General features: G+C 38.7%; 2 protein-coding genes across 12 annotated transcripts in view; one reads left to right on the top strand and one right to left on the bottom strand.

The window, feature by feature from the left end:
• Positions 1-9,815, bottom strand: part of TTC3 (tetratricopeptide repeat domain 3) — a 62,672-nt gene extending 52,857 nt beyond the window's left edge. For 4 of the 9 annotated variants that reach the window (XM_085304772.1, XM_085304809.1, XM_085304825.1 and 1 more), the window contains exons 1-9: positions 9,352-9,468; positions 8,925-9,010; positions 7,520-7,565; positions 6,386-6,518; positions 5,886-5,973; positions 4,523-4,576; positions 3,235-3,358; positions 2,632-2,717; positions 1,968-2,062 (exon numbers count right to left, since the gene is read on the bottom strand). In XM_085304772.1, the coding sequence (XP_085160898.1) occupies positions 1,968-2,062; positions 2,632-2,717; positions 3,235-3,358; positions 4,523-4,576; positions 5,886-5,973; positions 6,386-6,518; positions 7,520-7,565; positions 8,925-8,999 (701 nt within the window). In that variant the 5' untranslated portion in view covers positions 9,000-9,010; positions 9,352-9,468. The other 5 variants (XM_085304780.1, XM_085304787.1, XM_085304802.1 and 2 more) reach the window with 5 other exon arrangements.
• Positions 9,816-9,951: 136 nt separating this feature from the next.
• PIGP (phosphatidylinositol glycan anchor biosynthesis class P) lies at positions 9,952-14,614 on the top strand. Of its 3 annotated transcripts, none has more exons than XM_085304751.1 (5): positions 9,964-10,068; positions 10,465-10,565; positions 11,805-11,877; positions 12,425-12,543; positions 13,971-14,614. In XM_085304751.1, the coding sequence occupies exons 2-5, from the start codon at positions 10,484-10,486 to the stop codon at positions 14,099-14,101; spliced, it is 405 nt and encodes a 134-aa protein (XP_085160877.1). In that variant the 5' UTR covers positions 9,964-10,068; positions 10,465-10,483; the 3' UTR covers positions 14,102-14,614. The 3 variants fall into 3 exon arrangements, with proteins under 3 accessions (XP_085160871.1, XP_085160877.1, XP_085160886.1); XM_085304760.1 differs by lacking the exon at positions 9,964-10,068 and adding an exon at positions 10,080-10,290; XM_085304745.1 differs by lacking the exon at positions 10,465-10,565 and having other exon boundaries at positions 9,952-10,068.
• Positions 14,615-16,772: the final 2,158 nt, after the last annotated feature.

Raw genomic sequence — 16,772 nt, 5'->3', positions numbered from 1 at the left:
CCCTCGGATCATCCTYGTAGCCCTACACTGGACTCTCTCCAGTAGCTCCATGTCTCTCTTGTACTGGGGGGCCCAGAACTGGACACAGCACTCGAGATGAGGCTTCACCAGGGCTGAGGAGAGGGGCAGGAYCACCTCCCTCCACCTGCTGGCAACACTCCTCCTAATGCACCCCAGGAGACCATTGGCCTTCTTGGCCACAAGGGCACAATGCTGSCTCATGGTCAATCTGTCATCCACCAGCACTCCCACGTCCTTCTCTGCAGAGCTGCYYTSCAGAASGTCAGCCCCCAGCTTGTACTGGTGCCTAGCGTTATTTCTCCCTAGGTGCAGGACTCTGCACTTGCCCTTGTTGAACCTCAGGAGGTTCCTCTGTGCCCAATTCTCCAGCYTGSCCAGGTCTCTCTGAATGGCAGCACAGCCCTCGGGTGTGTCAGCCACTCCRCCCAGTTTGGSATCATCAGCCAACTTGCTGAGGAGGCACTCTGTCCCCTCATCCAGGTCACTGATGAACAAGTTGAACAGGATGGGACCCAGTACTGAGCCCTGGGGRACTCCACTAGCCACAGGCCTCMAAYTAGWSTCCRMRCCACTGATGATGACCCTCTGAGCCATTCAGCCACTTCTCAATCCACCTCACTGTCCACTCATCTAACCCACACTTCCAGAGCTTCTCTAGGAGGATGTTRTGKGARAYAGTGTCAAAAGCCTTGCTGAAGTCAAGGTACACAACGTCCACTGCTCTCCCCTCATCTACCCAGCCAGTCATTCCATCAGAGAAGGCTATCAGATTGGTTAAGCAGGATTTCCCCCCAGGGAATACATGCTGGCTACTCCTGACCACCTTCTTCTCCTCCATATGTCTGGAGATGACATCCAGAATGAGCTGTTYGATCCCCTTTCCAGGGATGGAGCTGAGGCTGACCAGTCTGTAGTTGCCTGRGTCCTCCTTCTCGCCCTTTTTGAAGACTGGAGTGACACTGGCTTTCTTCCAGTCCTCAGGCACCTCTCCAGTTCTCCASRACCTTTCARAGATGATRGAGAGCAGCCTTGCAACAACATCCGCCAGCTCCCTCAGCACTCGTGGGTGCATCCCATCAGGGCCCATGGGATGACTTGCTGTCAGGTTTGCCTAAAAGATCTCTAACCCGATCATCCTCGACCTAGGGAAAGTCTTCCTTTCTTCAGTCTTTCTCTCCTCTCGTCTCCAGGCTCTGGGATTCCTGATGTCCTTAGCAGTGAAKMCTGAAGCAAAGGCAGCATTCAGTATTTCTGCCTTCTCTGTATCCTTCTTTCCCAGGGCCCCCACTCCATTCAGCAGTGGGCCCACATTTTTCCTAGTCTTCCGTTTGCTACTGATACATTTCAAGAAGTCCTTCTTATCGTCCTTGACATCCYTTGCCAGAATTAATTCCATATGGGCCTTAGCCTTCCTCATCGCATCCCTGCATACTCTGACCACATTCCTATATTTCTCCCAAGTGGCCTGTCCCTTTTTCCATATTCTGTGTGCTTTCTTCTTCTGTTTGGATTTTGCCAGGAGCTTCTTGCTCACCTGCAGGTCTCCTGTCCCCTTTGCTGAACTTCTTACTCACAGGAATACACTGCTCTTGAGTTTGGAGAAAGTGATGCTTGAATGTTAACCAGCTAAATGATGATACTAGAAGTGGCTGTTATAATAAAGTATTTATTACTTCCTTTCAGGTTTACAATACTTATTCCTAGTCATCTTAGATCTGCTTTAAATTCTAAGAGGATTTTTTTTTTTGGGGGGGGGGGGAAGGGAGAGCAAATGACTGCTAGTACCAAGAAATAAAATATAACACAAAAATAAAGGATTTTCTTTCTTTTTATTCTAATTAKGTACCATTTGGCCTCTAAAAAAAGTTATTCACATGAAAGTATAGAATCCGAAAAAAACAAATACATATGTGAAATAACAAAAAYATAACCAGTTCCCTACTTACCAAAACTCTATGGCTTTCGTATATGACATTATAGCACAATCAAAGTTTCCTTGGGAAAACTCCTCGTTTCCTTTCTGTTTCATAGATTCACTGTTCTGTGAAATTAATATTGTAATGCACTTAAAAAGCATAAAAATAGAAATGCTATACAAATAAGAATACAATTAACAGCAATTATAAAGTAGGACTAACTCAGAAGCTCTCCTGAATTCCAAAATATAGTTGTTACCAAAAACAGTTGTGTGTCAAATTGCAAAATAATGGAGTACAGCACAGTCCAAACAATTTTATGCCTTTCAGGAGAGCCCCTGCACTACACCGCCATAGCAAGGAAGACATAGGAATTAGTCGACTCCTGTAGAAGAATCAATCTACACTAAAGAAATACACGGCAAATAATTTAAGAATATCTTTTTTCTGTGCTAAAAGGATCAAGTCAARCACACTTATATCAATACTAACTGTATTTCCTTGAATTCTGGGGGAGAAAAAATACCCTCTCCAATGGACACTGGCAACATAAGCAACTAGTGTTCTGTTTATTAGGTCAAAATCTTGTACGGAAACAACTGCTTACTTAAGTTTTTGAAACCTATGTATCACTAATCATTTTGTTCTACAAAACACACACACACACACACAAATGCATAGTAGCTTCTCTTACCTTCCTACAATTTTCACAGGTCACAGCTTCAAATTCTTCAACTAAATTGCAGTCCTCTAACGCAACTTTAGTAACGTAACGTTTGCCTGCAAACAAAATTCCAAAAAACATAATGGGAGAAGTAGCAACCAAAGACAAGAAGTTCATCTTTTGCTGCTGAGTATCATGGCATATTTTATCATTGGAAGCAAAATTTGACATATGAAATAATAGAAACAAATTAAGCAACAGAAATCCTCAAAAGAAAAGGAATGATTTATTATTGGGCAAGACCAGAATAGCTTGTTGCAGACAGTAAAATATTTAAGAATTTGTCTGATTAAAAGCAATTGGGTGAAACTATTTTTATTACACAGAATTTGTATTCTGCTACTCAACTATAAAAAGATTATTTTCTTTACATGCCAAATCCAATGCCCACAACTCAGTTATTTACTGTGACAGTTAAGTTAGAATACATACACACGAAAGGTAAGACCAGAATACAGGCCATTGAACTGTTGCCAAAATCAGCATGCCTGTGAGCTTTCTGACACTAACTATTTCATAATTACAACATAGGTGACTCTCCTCACTATTTTTTTTTAAAGTGTTTATACTTACATTCAACAAAGAAAATTTCAAGACAGATCCAACCATAATCACCAAGTTTCTCCAGCTTCTGCAGAATACTGACATCACCTGTATACCTGACCCAATCAAGGGCATCCCCAACATCAAAGAAACCCTATTTTAAATGAAAGGAAGGAGGAAAAAAAAGCGGGGGGGGGGGGGGGGGGAGAGAAACAGAAACAGTAACTATGTCTACGCAAAGCACAGTATTTAAAAAATAAATAAAATCTCATTGACAACATAATGAGAGTATTTCATGTATAGATAACAAACAATATTATTACAGCACCTGCACTGTGCACTTCCTCCTGATTTGTTAGTCTTCCAAATATTTAAAACAGACAATAAATGGCTCACAAGTATTTTACTAACACATAATCTTATATTACAAGAAGACATAAGAGAGAAATATGTTTAACAGAATTTATATTTAGAAACATTTTATCAAATATCTGGAGAACTTAAACACAGATCAATACAGCATATTCATTAAATAAAGACAGACATTTCATTTTCTGCAGGAGACAGGGAGCCATCCAAATTATAAATCTTGGTCTAGAATTTTTTTTGATGTATATTCATAAAATTGCTTTACTGTGAAGTGACAAGATTGATTAAAGAAGTAACATTCTCCAGGCTGTTAATATGCAGGCAGAGCCAAGACTTAATTCTATAATCTATTACTCCCCTCCTATTCAAAATAAATTTAAGTGTTCAAGTTAGAGATTAATTTGAAAGATTGAGATGTGTGAACAATATTTGTTGCCTGCGATATTCTCACATTATCTGGGTCTACAGATTTTGAAAAGTAATTTAAAAATCCACAGGACTAAGACAAATCTCACTAAAAATAACAAGTACTGGGTTATCCAGCAGTAACATACAGTTGCACCCATTTTATTCCTCCTGTTGTTACCATCAGRTATGATACGGTCTTCAAAACTTCATTTTTAGCTGTTACAAATCATGTAAGCCAAGTTAAATGAGCAAGTTGTGAGAAAGGAACAAGGGAAACTACCAGCAGATACTGAAGTGTGATCTGGGCTCCAGCTACACAACCTAAACCAACCCACCATGTTGCAGTAGCAACCTCCAAGAGAAATCATTTATTTTCAGCCTGTGAAGTACTCCCAGAGTTCTCACTAATCTTAGTGATCTTACACAGATAACATTTATTTCACAGGTCTCGTCACGCAGATTTTGGATATTTGTACAAATATTTTGTTTGTATCTACACATGAAAAAAGTATTCTTCTTAAAAACAATGTGAGAAACTTACATTTTCTATTCTGCTACCAATTCTCAGTATACCACTGATAAAAGGTGGAACGTTCTGGGGGAGACAGAGAGAGAGAGAGAGAGAGAAAGAGAAAGAAGTTACTAAGATCTGATAATTTCAGTTTCTGTCTGCTTAGGTTCAACATTCTCTGTTTTGCTTGAATGCAAGTACCTTTTGGACAGTTGCTCTGGTCCATTTCAAAGTTTCAGGAAACATTCTAGTATTCAGTAGCAAAATCCCTACTGTTTTGTTGAAAAATAAATAAGTGCAGAAGTGAAAATAATAAACATGTGGATGCCATGGTTAGGAAAACCAGCTATTTTAACCACTTCTGCAGTTATCTACGTACTGAAGAACCAGTTGATACTTTCAATGAAAGACATCCAAAATAACAATCCTTTCTCTCCTCAGATCTTCTGATCCTCCAAATACATTTTACTACTGGACATACAACCTTYTATACAGAGAAAGGGAAAGGCTGAGGAAGTAAGAAAAGGGAAGCAGAAGTAAACACAGAAATGGGAATGCACCAAGTCCCTCTAGTATAACAACTGAACAGAAGACTACCACAAGAGGAAGAAGCACAAAGCCCCCATTACATGAGATGAAATGAAAAAATAGCAGGGAAATCCTGAAGTACAAGGAGGTGAAAATAGAGCGCTTTGTCAGCCTAAAGGAAAAAAAAACAGTAAACAGAATATAAGGAAGTATGAACCCACAAAYGTGACACTGTACATAATTATCCAATCATGATAAGCCATGCAACAGTAAGGGGGACTGGAAAAGTAGCTTGAGATTGAAAACAATTTCAACAAATCATAATTCTTAAGAAATACATCATACTTTTTATTTAAAATCCTTTGACCACTAAAAACTTTGATTATATCATTCTCTCCTCTGCACTATTATGCTGCTGTTTTAAGTCAACAACAATAGTAAATTTTAAATACAATTTTCTGAACGAAGGAAAAAATAATCAAGAAAAAAATTATTTATAATTTATTTATATTTTATTTTATTTTTATAATTTATTTTATTTTTTTTATGTAATTTATTGATCAGGGAAAAGCACCATTTGCCTCGTTGATACAAGTCTCTCRTGAAAGTTTCTTATATAGCAATCTAAAATGGTCTTGGTCAAATGCATTATGCACTATACAAATATTTAATAAAAATAATTACAACTCTAACAAAGGTCAGGGCACCACACTTTCTAGAAAGTGGAACTCAAGTGACTGTCAAGAAATCTCTTCCCTCCAAAGCGAAATGTCTGATCTTAGATATAATCAGAAACTGCATAAGGTGAAGAATTAATTGCTTATTACACTTGAAAACATAWACAAACTTAAAGCATGATACTTACAACAACTTTTTTAATCAAATCAACAAGGTCTTCCAAAAACTCCAAATCATAGAGTCTCTTCCAATTCTGGTCTAGAATCTGTGAACTGCTTAAAAACAAAATAGGTTATTATTTAGAAAAATAACGCTATGTTATATGGTCTTAACTATTAATAATATTCTTCTAAGATCTAAGCAAATCAACAGCTACAAACTCAAACAAGCTCTTCGTAGAAAGAAAATCAAAACCAGTTGAGGAGCATTTGGTACTTTCAAAATATAGGGCATCCATTCAAGTCCTTAAATATACACTTAGATTCCAAACTTCAGAAACTCATTCTTAATATTTTCATCCCTATGCTCAGAAACCGTGTCTTCTGACTTTAACTTATTTAGCTCACTGTAAAAATATTAAGACAGTTTATGATTTCCCTAATTTACCTGTTACTGAAAGTGTACATAAAWCTTTCACAGGTAATAAAAAAAATGCAAGTGAACCACTTTAAGAACACAATTGCTTACCTCCAATCAGCTACCAAAGAATTACTCTCACTTTTGAAGAGAAGTGGCCAGAAGATGCGTATTTTAATAATGTTGCAATATTCTCTTAATATGTCAACCGGTTGACTGCACCATGCTTCACAGGGATCAACATCTTTAATTAAAAAAAATAGTCAGCAGCTAGTCTATCCAATTCAGGCATTACAAATAATCAAAGTCCAATTAAACATTCCAAAAACATCAGTTATTTCYATAGTGTATCCCTGTGTATCATCTAATTAACTGGAACAACATGACTTGAAAATTCTAAATGTAAGCGGTGACTTGCATTGTTTTTCAGTCCAGGGAGAAGAGGGAATCTATACTGAAGTGAGACGAGAAAACTGCTGGCAAATTTTATATTCCTTGGCCAATGAGTGGTCTCACTGCCTTCTGAATTACATTGAAGAAGTGTTGCTTGCTTCTAATGAGGAGCCTAACAAAGGCTGTGAGCTGTTTAAAGGCTATAAGGGGTGCTACTATCAAGACAAAAAATAAGCTACTTCTAGCTATACYTGTTTAATTATTTTCTGTAATAATTCAGTTGTAGCATGGCATGTAGCAACAAGGCACAAACTCTGCAATTTTTTTTCCTCCTGAGCCCTTTCTTTGTGATGTGTTGCTCTTTCAAAAATAYAATCCATTTTTCTTGGAGACTATCTTTTATGGATAAAGACTCTCATTTGACTGTTGAGGATACCAACTGCCCTCAGAACAGAAGGAGTAGCATCTGAGAGTTTGAATATATACAAAACCCAATTTTACACAGGTGGTTGCATTCATCTGAGTTTCCCACGTACTAGATGTCATAGGTTTCCATTTTGTATATTGAATAATTTTGAAGAACTTGGTATATTGTGTAGCCATCTACTTTTCTACAACTAACCAAAAAAATCAAAGAGATAAGGAAGGAAGGAGGGAGGGAGGGAGTTACAGCAAAGAGATGAGAATTATTCCAACCCAAAATTTAGCAATGCTTCCACTCAGAAGAGACCAAATAATTTTGTATATATGGAGAAAAAGTAAGAAAAAAAGTGAAACAGCAATCCAAAGATCCACATGCAGCACAGGAATTGCACAGTAAAAAGTTATGTAGAATTAATTTAATTTACATACCTGTTCTAGGTTTATGTGAAGAACGCTGTATAAATACTCCATGACTCTAAAGATAAACATGTTAATTATTAACACAGTATATCCTGCAAACGCATTACATCAACTACAAGCAACAACTACTTAATTAGTCCTAAATATTAAACCAGTATAAACTCCTTACATCCGTGGAAAGGAGGAAGGTATTCAGCTTTTAGGTTCTGTCATCAATTCCTTTTCTGAAAAAAGGGTAGTTATTACAGATACTTTTGCTTTCAAACCACAGATTTGGGGGACCAATATCAAAGATGGTCTATAGGTATGCCTTTATAAGCCAGTATGATGAAATAGACAAAAAAAAATCTATAAATCTATAAAAGGAGCTGTTGCTGAGGAGTATACTTTCACGTTACACACTTTTCAGGGGGTTTTACTTTGTACTAGTTCAAGCGTTGTCCCATAGACTGGGCACCTATTAGAAGTTGATGTACATTACATATACTCCTGAAAACAACTTTTGGTTTAGTTTCAATCCACGCGAAGTCTATCACCATGCTTCAAGACCTCTCTGCAACATAAACTAAAACATGGYAACTGGGAACAACTAGTATATTTGCTTCAGAAGTGCTGTATCTTTATATCTTATGCCTAGCATCTTATGCTATCACAAATGTTTAAGTACATCAWTCTGTCCACAGCACACAAAAATCTTTATTGATATCAAGTATTTCCCATGAGACTCATTACTCTGCCTGTATCAGTCCCTAGTTTGGATACATTTTTACAAATAGGTCATTTTATCTATGCTACATATTCTGCATGAGAAGAAGAATTGTAGGCCAGTGAGTTTGTATCTGGCACCACCACCACTTAGGATAAATAACCTGTAACTCCAAGTACCAAAAATGTGCAACTACCACACTATGTTTTAAGACTCCTTAGGCATAACAAAAAGGAAAGTATCCTTGGAAATATTAGAAGAAAAGAATACTACATTTTATGCAATAAAAATTAACACCTAAGGTGAATGGAGGTGTTATTGGATTAAAAAAAAAACCTAGAATACAAAAGATGACAAGAGCAAAGAATATACAGAGATTATACAATTATTTGCAGTCTTGAGCTTACGTAAACTAACTTCTGAATACTTGGTGATTAAGGAACTGAATACACATGAAACCCTGAGGTGTACCATCCCAAACGCAGACTAGACACAAAGCCAGCAGATTAGTAAAACTGTGTTAGCAGAATCTATATATCGCTGTCTAGTTTTACTTATCTATTGCAAGAGAATAATTTACAGAGGTATACTATATCTTTGCAGCAGTTGAAGTTCATCAAGATTAGTAATCAGTCTATAGATCAGGCCTAAGTATAAGCCTCATTAGATCATCTTGCAAGTCTTTCATCTAGTTCCAAACCCACTTACCAGTTCACAACAAGATTTATCACCAGCATAAAAAGCCAAGGCTGTAGATTCAGATTCAGACACAGGCTCAGCCATCGTGCTTAACCCTGAAAAAAAMCAGAAAAAAAAGATAAGAAGCACGTCGGGGTAGGGGGAGAGGAAAGTCTCAATTTGCAACAGTTTCACCGAAGATAAGTATTTGTATTTTTATGTGACATAATTAGTCTTAAGGAAAGTAACCTAAAGCGTCAGATAATTGCTCAAATTAAAAACCAGTTAAATTAAAAACTCTTAACGGTCTTGCAAGTCCGTGGCCCCCGACAGTACTCCTACAACCTCATGCCGAACAGCCAGGAAAGCGAAGGGCAGCTTCCACCACCCGGGGAAAGAGGCAGCACCTAAGCCGTATTCGCCAAGCCCGAAGACAGGGGATTTAAACACGCCACACCCGTGGATGTCTCTCCTCGCCCAGGGCCCCGCACCGTCGCCGCTCGCCCTTCCCGCCACGGCCGCCGGCGGCGGTGGCCGCCTCGCCGCCACTGCCCGGGCCCGGAAGCAGCGGGGCTCTCACCAGCGACGTGTCGCAGCCGGACGGAGCCGTGGCCACCGCCCAGGCAGCGGCGCCGCCCCGCTCCCGTCCCCCCGCCCCGCCCCGCAGCACCGGCCCCGCCGCGGAGGGGCTCCCGGGGGCCCGCCGGGGCCGCAGCGCTGGATGTCGGGACAGGCGTTACCCGCCGGGGGCTCCGGGAAACGGGCGTCACCCTCCCGGCCCCACGCGGCCTGTAACGAGCGGGCACCGCGCGGCGAAGGGTGGGGCGGGGCGGGGGGGAGGGGAGGGGCGCGCCCACCACTCACCGCGCCCGCCACGGCCAGCGCGAGACCAACCGCCGCCGCTGCCGCCGGGCCCACRGCTGGCCCCTCCCCCCGCACGTGCCAGCCCGCTCATCAGCCTCCGCCCCGCTATTGGCCGCCTGCCTTCTGACGTCAAGGGAGAGCTTTCCACCCTGGGTGAGGAGCGCGGTGCCACTCCTCCGCGCGCCGCGAACCCCGCGGTTGCTGCGCATGCGCCTGCTTCCCAGGGGCGCTCGGAGCGGGCGGGGACGCCAGAGGCGCACCTTCTCCTACTGCGCATGCGCGAGGTGCCAGGTGCCGCCACCCAGCGGAGGTAGGGTAGGCGGATGGGCGCTTCTCTTCCCCCCTGCGCTCAAGGGCGTCCTGGGTGTGGTTCCCTTCCTGGGGAACTGGAAGGGAAGGGGGTGGAATGGCCTAGCCGGCCGAGGCAGGCGAAAGAAGGAAGGAGGAGGTGGAGGAGGGAGGGCTGCGGGCAGGACAGGCCGCGGGAGAAAAGGGGTCGGCAGCGCCGCGGCTGCTGCCCGTCCGTTGAGGGGTGCGCGCGGCGTGCCGGGCTCTGCGCATGCGCACCGCCCGCCCCCCCCCGGTCAGGCCGGCGGCGCACGCCGCGGCAGGGGGTGGTGGTAAATAAATGATTTGTGCGGTCTTGCTCCCTGTAATAGTATGTAAAGCCTGTGAGTGATGCTTCTTTTCTTTCATCCTCCCGAAGTTAAAGGGGAGAGACCGGCATGGTTGAAAATTCTCCAGCCCCGTTGCCAGAAAGAGCAATATATGGGTTTGCTCTTTTCTTAGGATCGTGGTTTGGCTTTAGTAAGTACATAGGGTACTGAATAATTCACTGAAAAGTGTTGCTGTGYTTAGGAGAAAAATACAGTTCCAGTAAGACCCATCTAAAAGAGTTACAACTACAATTTTACTTACCAGATCTGTTACAAAAATCTAGCATTACCTTTTGTGATCCTATCATGTTTTRTCTGTCTTTAATACTATTATGGGCTCAAATGCTCATTTGAAAAAATTCTCTGCATTCTAATTTTAGTAACATTTTTACTTGAATTGCATATAGTGTTGCTGTTCTCTAACCACTGTAGATATTTAGCCTACAATGTCCCCACCCAACCCCCAAGTGCTAAAACCCCAGATACTTAAGGTTAGGGGATATTTGGTTAATAGCAATGGGAAATGGCCAGAGTCCTGTTGGCTTTTCTCTGCTGATGCAATAGATGCTTTAGCATTTCATTGGGGATATTTTACATGCCCACACAAAACTAGAGAGGATGAACACTTTTTCAACAAATGGAAAAGTGTTGCAAATACTTTGTAGTTGAACAGTACAGTAAGATCTTTATGCAAGTCTCACATTTTTTGGAGGTGGCAATGCAAATAAGTCAGCTTCCGTTCTTCCCAGTGTTAGTTCTATGGAGCAAGCCACTGCAGTTCCAGATTTTGTCTCACTAAACTTGTTTGGCTACAAAATGGTTTATTTGGGTTTTGCTGAACTTACTGTGAATTTGTTGTTAGGGAGAAAAATTTTCAATGTTGGTTATGTTAATATGAAAATCGTTATTAAACTTACCAAGAGACAGAAAATATTTTCAGTATTTTTTTCCTGAATCCAATTCTTCCATCCAAGCCCTGCAGTTTTGCCAACTCTTCTTTTAGTCATACAACTCACTGTATGATCACTTTGTAATCTAATATGCTCTGTATGCAGTCATTTGGCATGCTTTTGCAGAGTATTTTAGTTTTGTAGTTCCAAGGCAGTGCACAAAATTCTGCCTACAYAGGCAATCAAAAACTAAATATTAAAGTAAATACAAATATGGTAGCATATAATTAGCTACAAAACATTGTCYCTATACTGGACAGGTTTTGTGTATGAGTTGTGTATTCTACCATATCATGTTAGAGCTACTTGAGTTTAAATTATATAAAAACAAAATACTWTCACAGTATGTATTGACATGGAAGTATTGCTCTGAAACTTAAGAAGAGTCTAAAACAGTATCAGTTGTACTGTTACGATTTTTTTTTAATTCTTTTGCGCAGTTCTGTATCTTATCTGGGCATACGTTCCTGAGACTTGGCTGTTCTCATTGGGACTAACATACTGGCCTCAAAAGTAAGTTCAAATAATTAAACTCTTAAGCCTGAGTATATATTCATTTATAACACCCTGAATTAATTTTGAATAGCAAATAGAAAAACTATACATGTATCTTTAAACAATAGCCTTGCATTTAATCCATTTTTCCCTGATGATAAAGGGCTGGTTGTTGTTTTTGTGAAGCATTATTTTATGCCAATAAGTAATTACTATAAGAGAAAACATTGTGTAATGAAAGAAACAGTATTCATTTCAGTGTTTTATGATAAGTTTGAAAATTTATCTTAACCAAGTTTGCCAGCTGAAATACAGTAGATTTTAAATTGTATATAAAAAATAAAACCTCTGTATAAGGAATTTGTTTGATTGTTTATAAYGGACTGGTTAAAGTTACTCTGTAGTTAATAGTCGTCTTGGGAGGAACCAGGGTCCATAGTGGTGATATTTCTTTCCATCCTAGCTAAGTTTGTGCTGGATGCAATAACAGCCAATACATTAAAACTGTTACGTTAATAGACACTTTGTTGTTATGATATATAAATTTTAAAAATTTATTTCTCAGGTACTGGGCAGTTGCGTTGCCTGCATATCTACTAGTTGTTATAGGAATTGGCTATATATTACTTTTTGGTATTAACATGATGAGTACAGCTCCACTCAACTCCACGCATAATATTACAGGTAATTTTATTGTTATTCTTTGAGGATTTTGATACTTAATTGACAACTTTTTATATCTGTGTATATTTATTTATATGTTTAAGTAATATGACTCAGATTTTAAGCTTTTCATTTTTCAGCTGAGTTAAATAGCAGAGGAGTTCCTGGAAATACTTACATTCTAGAGTGAGAAGATAGCCATGAGCTCGACTCTTTCGTCTTTACTGTCTTTCGGCAGTGGTTTCCAGCTAGTAACAGGCATCATAAGAGAAAAAGAACGTAGGCAAGTGAAGTTCTCCTAGTCTTGTACCATACATTACAAACAAGTGAGGAGTGTAATAAAGGAAGGATATGAGTACAAGGCGATGGCAGATGAAGTAAGGTGTGCAGGAGTAAGATTGGTGTGCTGAGGATGCTGCAGTACTGAGGCCTCATTAGATAAAGGTCAGTAATGCACTCAAAAAAAAAATTTTTTTTTCAGTTTTTCTTTTGACTTTCCCATAGTCTCTCTCTCCAAATCCATTCTAGGCATTGAAAATATTATCCAGACTACTGCATCTTTTTCCACATGGTATTCTGTTTGCAGATAACATTTTTTGGTTTAAAAACAAATAAACAAACAAACAAACAAAAAACCCAAAACACAGCAAAACTTGCCAAGGAATGTAACTATTGCTTATGGGGTAGGCAAAAGAAATTGCATCGTTTTAAGAAACTATGGATGTAGTACTAGATTATGATGAGCTGCTCAGGAAAAAAAAAAAAAAAACAAGGCTGTAGTTCAAATGCTTTACTTCAGTGCTTCTGTCAAAAGCTGTAGTGCAGTCCTCCGTGTGCTCTTAGCTGCTCCCTTACAGTCATCTTCTCACTTGGTGCTAGGTCAAATTTTTTGTGTGGCTGTATGACAGATGGGATGGGGAACTACTCTGGTTGAAAAACAGCTGTTTTTATCACTCCCCTTCCCCTCACCTCGAGGGATCAAGTTTCCTAATTGTGTTCAACATGTAATTGRAAAAATGTTTGCACTAATACAGGGAAGGGAGCTGTGTGGTGATGGCAACAAGCAGCCAACATGAAGGGAGGATATACTGCATCTTGCAGTGGAAATCCTACTGTAAATTGTTCAAAGAGCAGCCTTAGCCATTGGGGAGGGAAGAGGGGTTGGCTGTTTGTTTGTTTSTTTGTTTGTTTTTCCTATGCGTATTTATTGTCATACAGAATCTCAAATCAGGCAAAATACCATATAGTGATTCCAGCAGGAGGGCAGACTTATTTCTTCAGTGACTTTGTTGTAAGAATTTCTGAACTACCATCGAATACTTTAGCAAGATGGAGAGCTTTTAGCAATGCTTACAGTAGCTAAATGTGTAAATGTTGYAATATGTAGCATTTCTTTAAAGAAAAAAGCATCTTTAATATGCAGAATGTATTTATTTTGTTTCCTGTAGATAACTATGCAAAGAAGCAACAACAGAAGAAATTTCAAGAAGAAGCAATTCCTGCATTGAGAGATGTTTCCATCAGTGAAGTAAACAGAATGTTTTTCTTTCCTGAAAAGGGCATCTGTGATAGTAGTTAATTGTATTTAAGGTCTGTCTGAATAAAGTATTGGTAGCAACATTACAGAAATAAAAAAGAAAATCAAAACCTGTCCGTGCCAGGAGAAGAAATTTTCTGCTAGTATAACAAAACATTTTTTTCTGAATTTCTAACTTGAATTCATGTAAACATATTTGTTGAGATGGCTTGGTTTTGTTATGCATAGGCCTTAATAATCTTTTTGATTCTGAGAATATTGCCACATTAATTTAACCGTTCTTGTGATTTGAAAGAAATGATCTGTTACTTACAGGCTGTTCATATATTTTCCCTGTCAGTGTACACAAAAAAGAACTTGAGCCTAACTCATTTCTATTTTTCACTGAATTCAGAGAGAGCAAATGTACTCTGTTAGAGTAATGCTTGAGAATCTTAAAATCTTTTCCCTGTTGTTTTTGTTTTGATTTGGATTACAAGTCACATTAAAATGAAGTATTTCCATTTTGTATTTGCATTTGTAAATATTAATAAAATATARTTATTTATTTTTACACATTTATACTTGCAATTTTTCTGTGGTTATGTAATACTTGTCTTCGGTCAAGGTGTATGGGGTAGATTTTCTTACACTCAGCAATCTATGTTGATTTTCTGCAAATCTGTTAGACTTACTAAAATACTAAACAAGGAGTGTGAGTTGTAAAGATTTTCTGCATCAAGTCCTAAAATCTTTTTTTTATATATATATATTCATCCTCTAAAAATATAGAAAACTATTACTAGAATCAAAGAAATCTGGTAATTCAAAGGAATGTCTGTAAATAAAGGAACCCACAGGTTCATCTTACTATGGTCTAGATTATAGCACAAAGCATATGTGCTTGTTTCAGCAGTGGTTCAGATATTTCTTAAAACAGTGACTTTTGTTTTCATTTGTGCATTAATAAGGAGACAGACAATACATATTTATTTTCTTCTGAGAGTCAAAAATCTAATTATTACTGATTTTAATGTATTTATCATCAGTGGTCAAGATTATTAATTTTGATTGGAAAGACCAGTAAATAAAGCCTTATTATGATTTGTTAGACCTACAAGCTGACTTGTAACTAAAATCTCTGATGGTCACAGAAATCATAATTTCATTAAAAGAATATAGAGCTTTCTGAAAATTTATGTATGAAGGCCCTTATGCCTTTAGAAATCAGTCAGAACAGCCAGAACTTTATGACCTGGCCACAATCAATCAGTCTGCTATAATTATGAAAGCTGCTRTTTCTTCGTCCCCTAATCTTTAATAGTTTGCTACTTTTCCCACCTTTATCTAAAGGAAAAAAAAAACATGTTAGGTCTTGTGAATATGAAGAGAAACATACCYCTTTAATTAAGGGGAGGGAAAAAAGCTCTTTGGGATTTCTCTGAAATAGTATATTTCAGGTGTGTAGTTGGGAACRTTTTCTGAGAATAAATATTCATACATATACCTTATGTGTGTAAATTAGTACCATGCTTATTTGCTAGATAGTTTCAGGCTAATTTKTGTGTGTGTGTATGCTTTATTTTTCATTTTGTCTCCAGTTGCTGTCATTGTCCCCCCCTTCCTGTTTTTTGCCCTTCTATTTGTTTCTACTTGCACACTCACACACCCATATAGATTTAATTCAAGATTCTATGATCAACAGACATGAAGATGTATTTACTCCTGTGTCAGTTGTCTAATCACTTTGTAAACACTGAAGTGTAAACACTTCAGTCATCTTTTCGTATATAGTTTCTGGGTGTATTCTGTGCTCCCTTTGATTTCCGAGAAAGCACTTTCTTTTTTTAATTCTAAATTGGCCACTAGTGAAGGCTATGTTTCTGATATCATTTAAYGCAAGGATTAATTTAGTCTCTAGTTAAGGATACCCATATCTCTCTGTGATAAAGAAAAGCTACTGGAAAAAGCCCTCAAGTCCTGAAAGCACAAACGTTAGGACTGTAAACCTTGGACAAAGTTTCTATCAGTGATGAATCTGCTATTTCATTTGACTGCTGACCTTACAGTTATGGGAAAACTAACAGAGGCACCTCTGTGAATAGGCAAACTGGGGCCATTTGTTTAAGTAAAACTTGCAGGCTTGAAACTCAATCTTTGCTTCTCTATCACTGCCATGTGACTGTTTCAAAGAGACTGTAGTGACCTTTTCTTCAACTTGAGTAATGTCTGATACTTCAGAAGTTGCCTCTGTCATCAAAGCAAAGCTAGGTAACATTTACAGTGCATATCCTTTAGTAAATATGTTTTTTCTAGGCTGGTGTTTGGGATCCATCGTTTCATAATCTTGTGTGTAGCTGTGATTAAGCAAAAAATACAGAGCTTTACCAGTTTAGCAAAGAGGAAAAGGAGAGATTCTGCCATTTGTAAAGATGCGGCATTACTTTTAGCTGTATTTAGTGGGTTTTATATAGATTTTTGCCTTAAATATTATTCCAAAGCAATCTGAAATGACTGCAACATGTTGCTAGTACCCCCGCTTTTTTTTTTTTAACAAAATATACCCATTCTTTTCAGCGTTTGACTTTAATAAAGCTAAAAAAAAGCTTCTATTTTCCTCTTTTGAGCTTATTAATGACATATTATTATAGTGTGACCACTATTAATCAGTAGAGTTAGACTAGCTGCTTTATTCTCTTTGAAGTAAGCTAAATGATTAAACATAAACCATGCT

Source organism: Rhea americana, unplaced genomic scaffold, assembly GCF_003343005.1.
Source record: "Rhea americana isolate MKP2758 unplaced genomic scaffold, rheAme1 scaffold_101, whole genome shotgun sequence".
NCBI classification, from domain to species: Eukaryota; Metazoa; Chordata; class Aves; order Rheiformes; family Rheidae; genus Rhea; species Rhea americana.
This window is presented reverse-complemented; position numbering and strand designations above follow the sequence as displayed.

Excerpts from the sequence above, each read along its gene's own strand:
- PIGP (XM_085304745.1), top strand. The coding sequence starts at position 9,966 with ATGCGCCTGCTTCCCAGGGGCGCTCGGAGCGGGCGGGGACGCCAGAGG. Across the intron at positions 10,069-11,804 it reads GGTGCCGCCACCCAGCGGAG|TTCTGTATCTTATCTGGGCA; the intron begins GTAGGGTAGGCG and ends TCTTTTGCGCAG. Across the intron at positions 12,544-13,970 it reads CTCCACGCATAATATTACAG|ATAACTATGCAAAGAAGCAA; the intron begins GTAATTTTATTG and ends TGTTTCCTGTAG.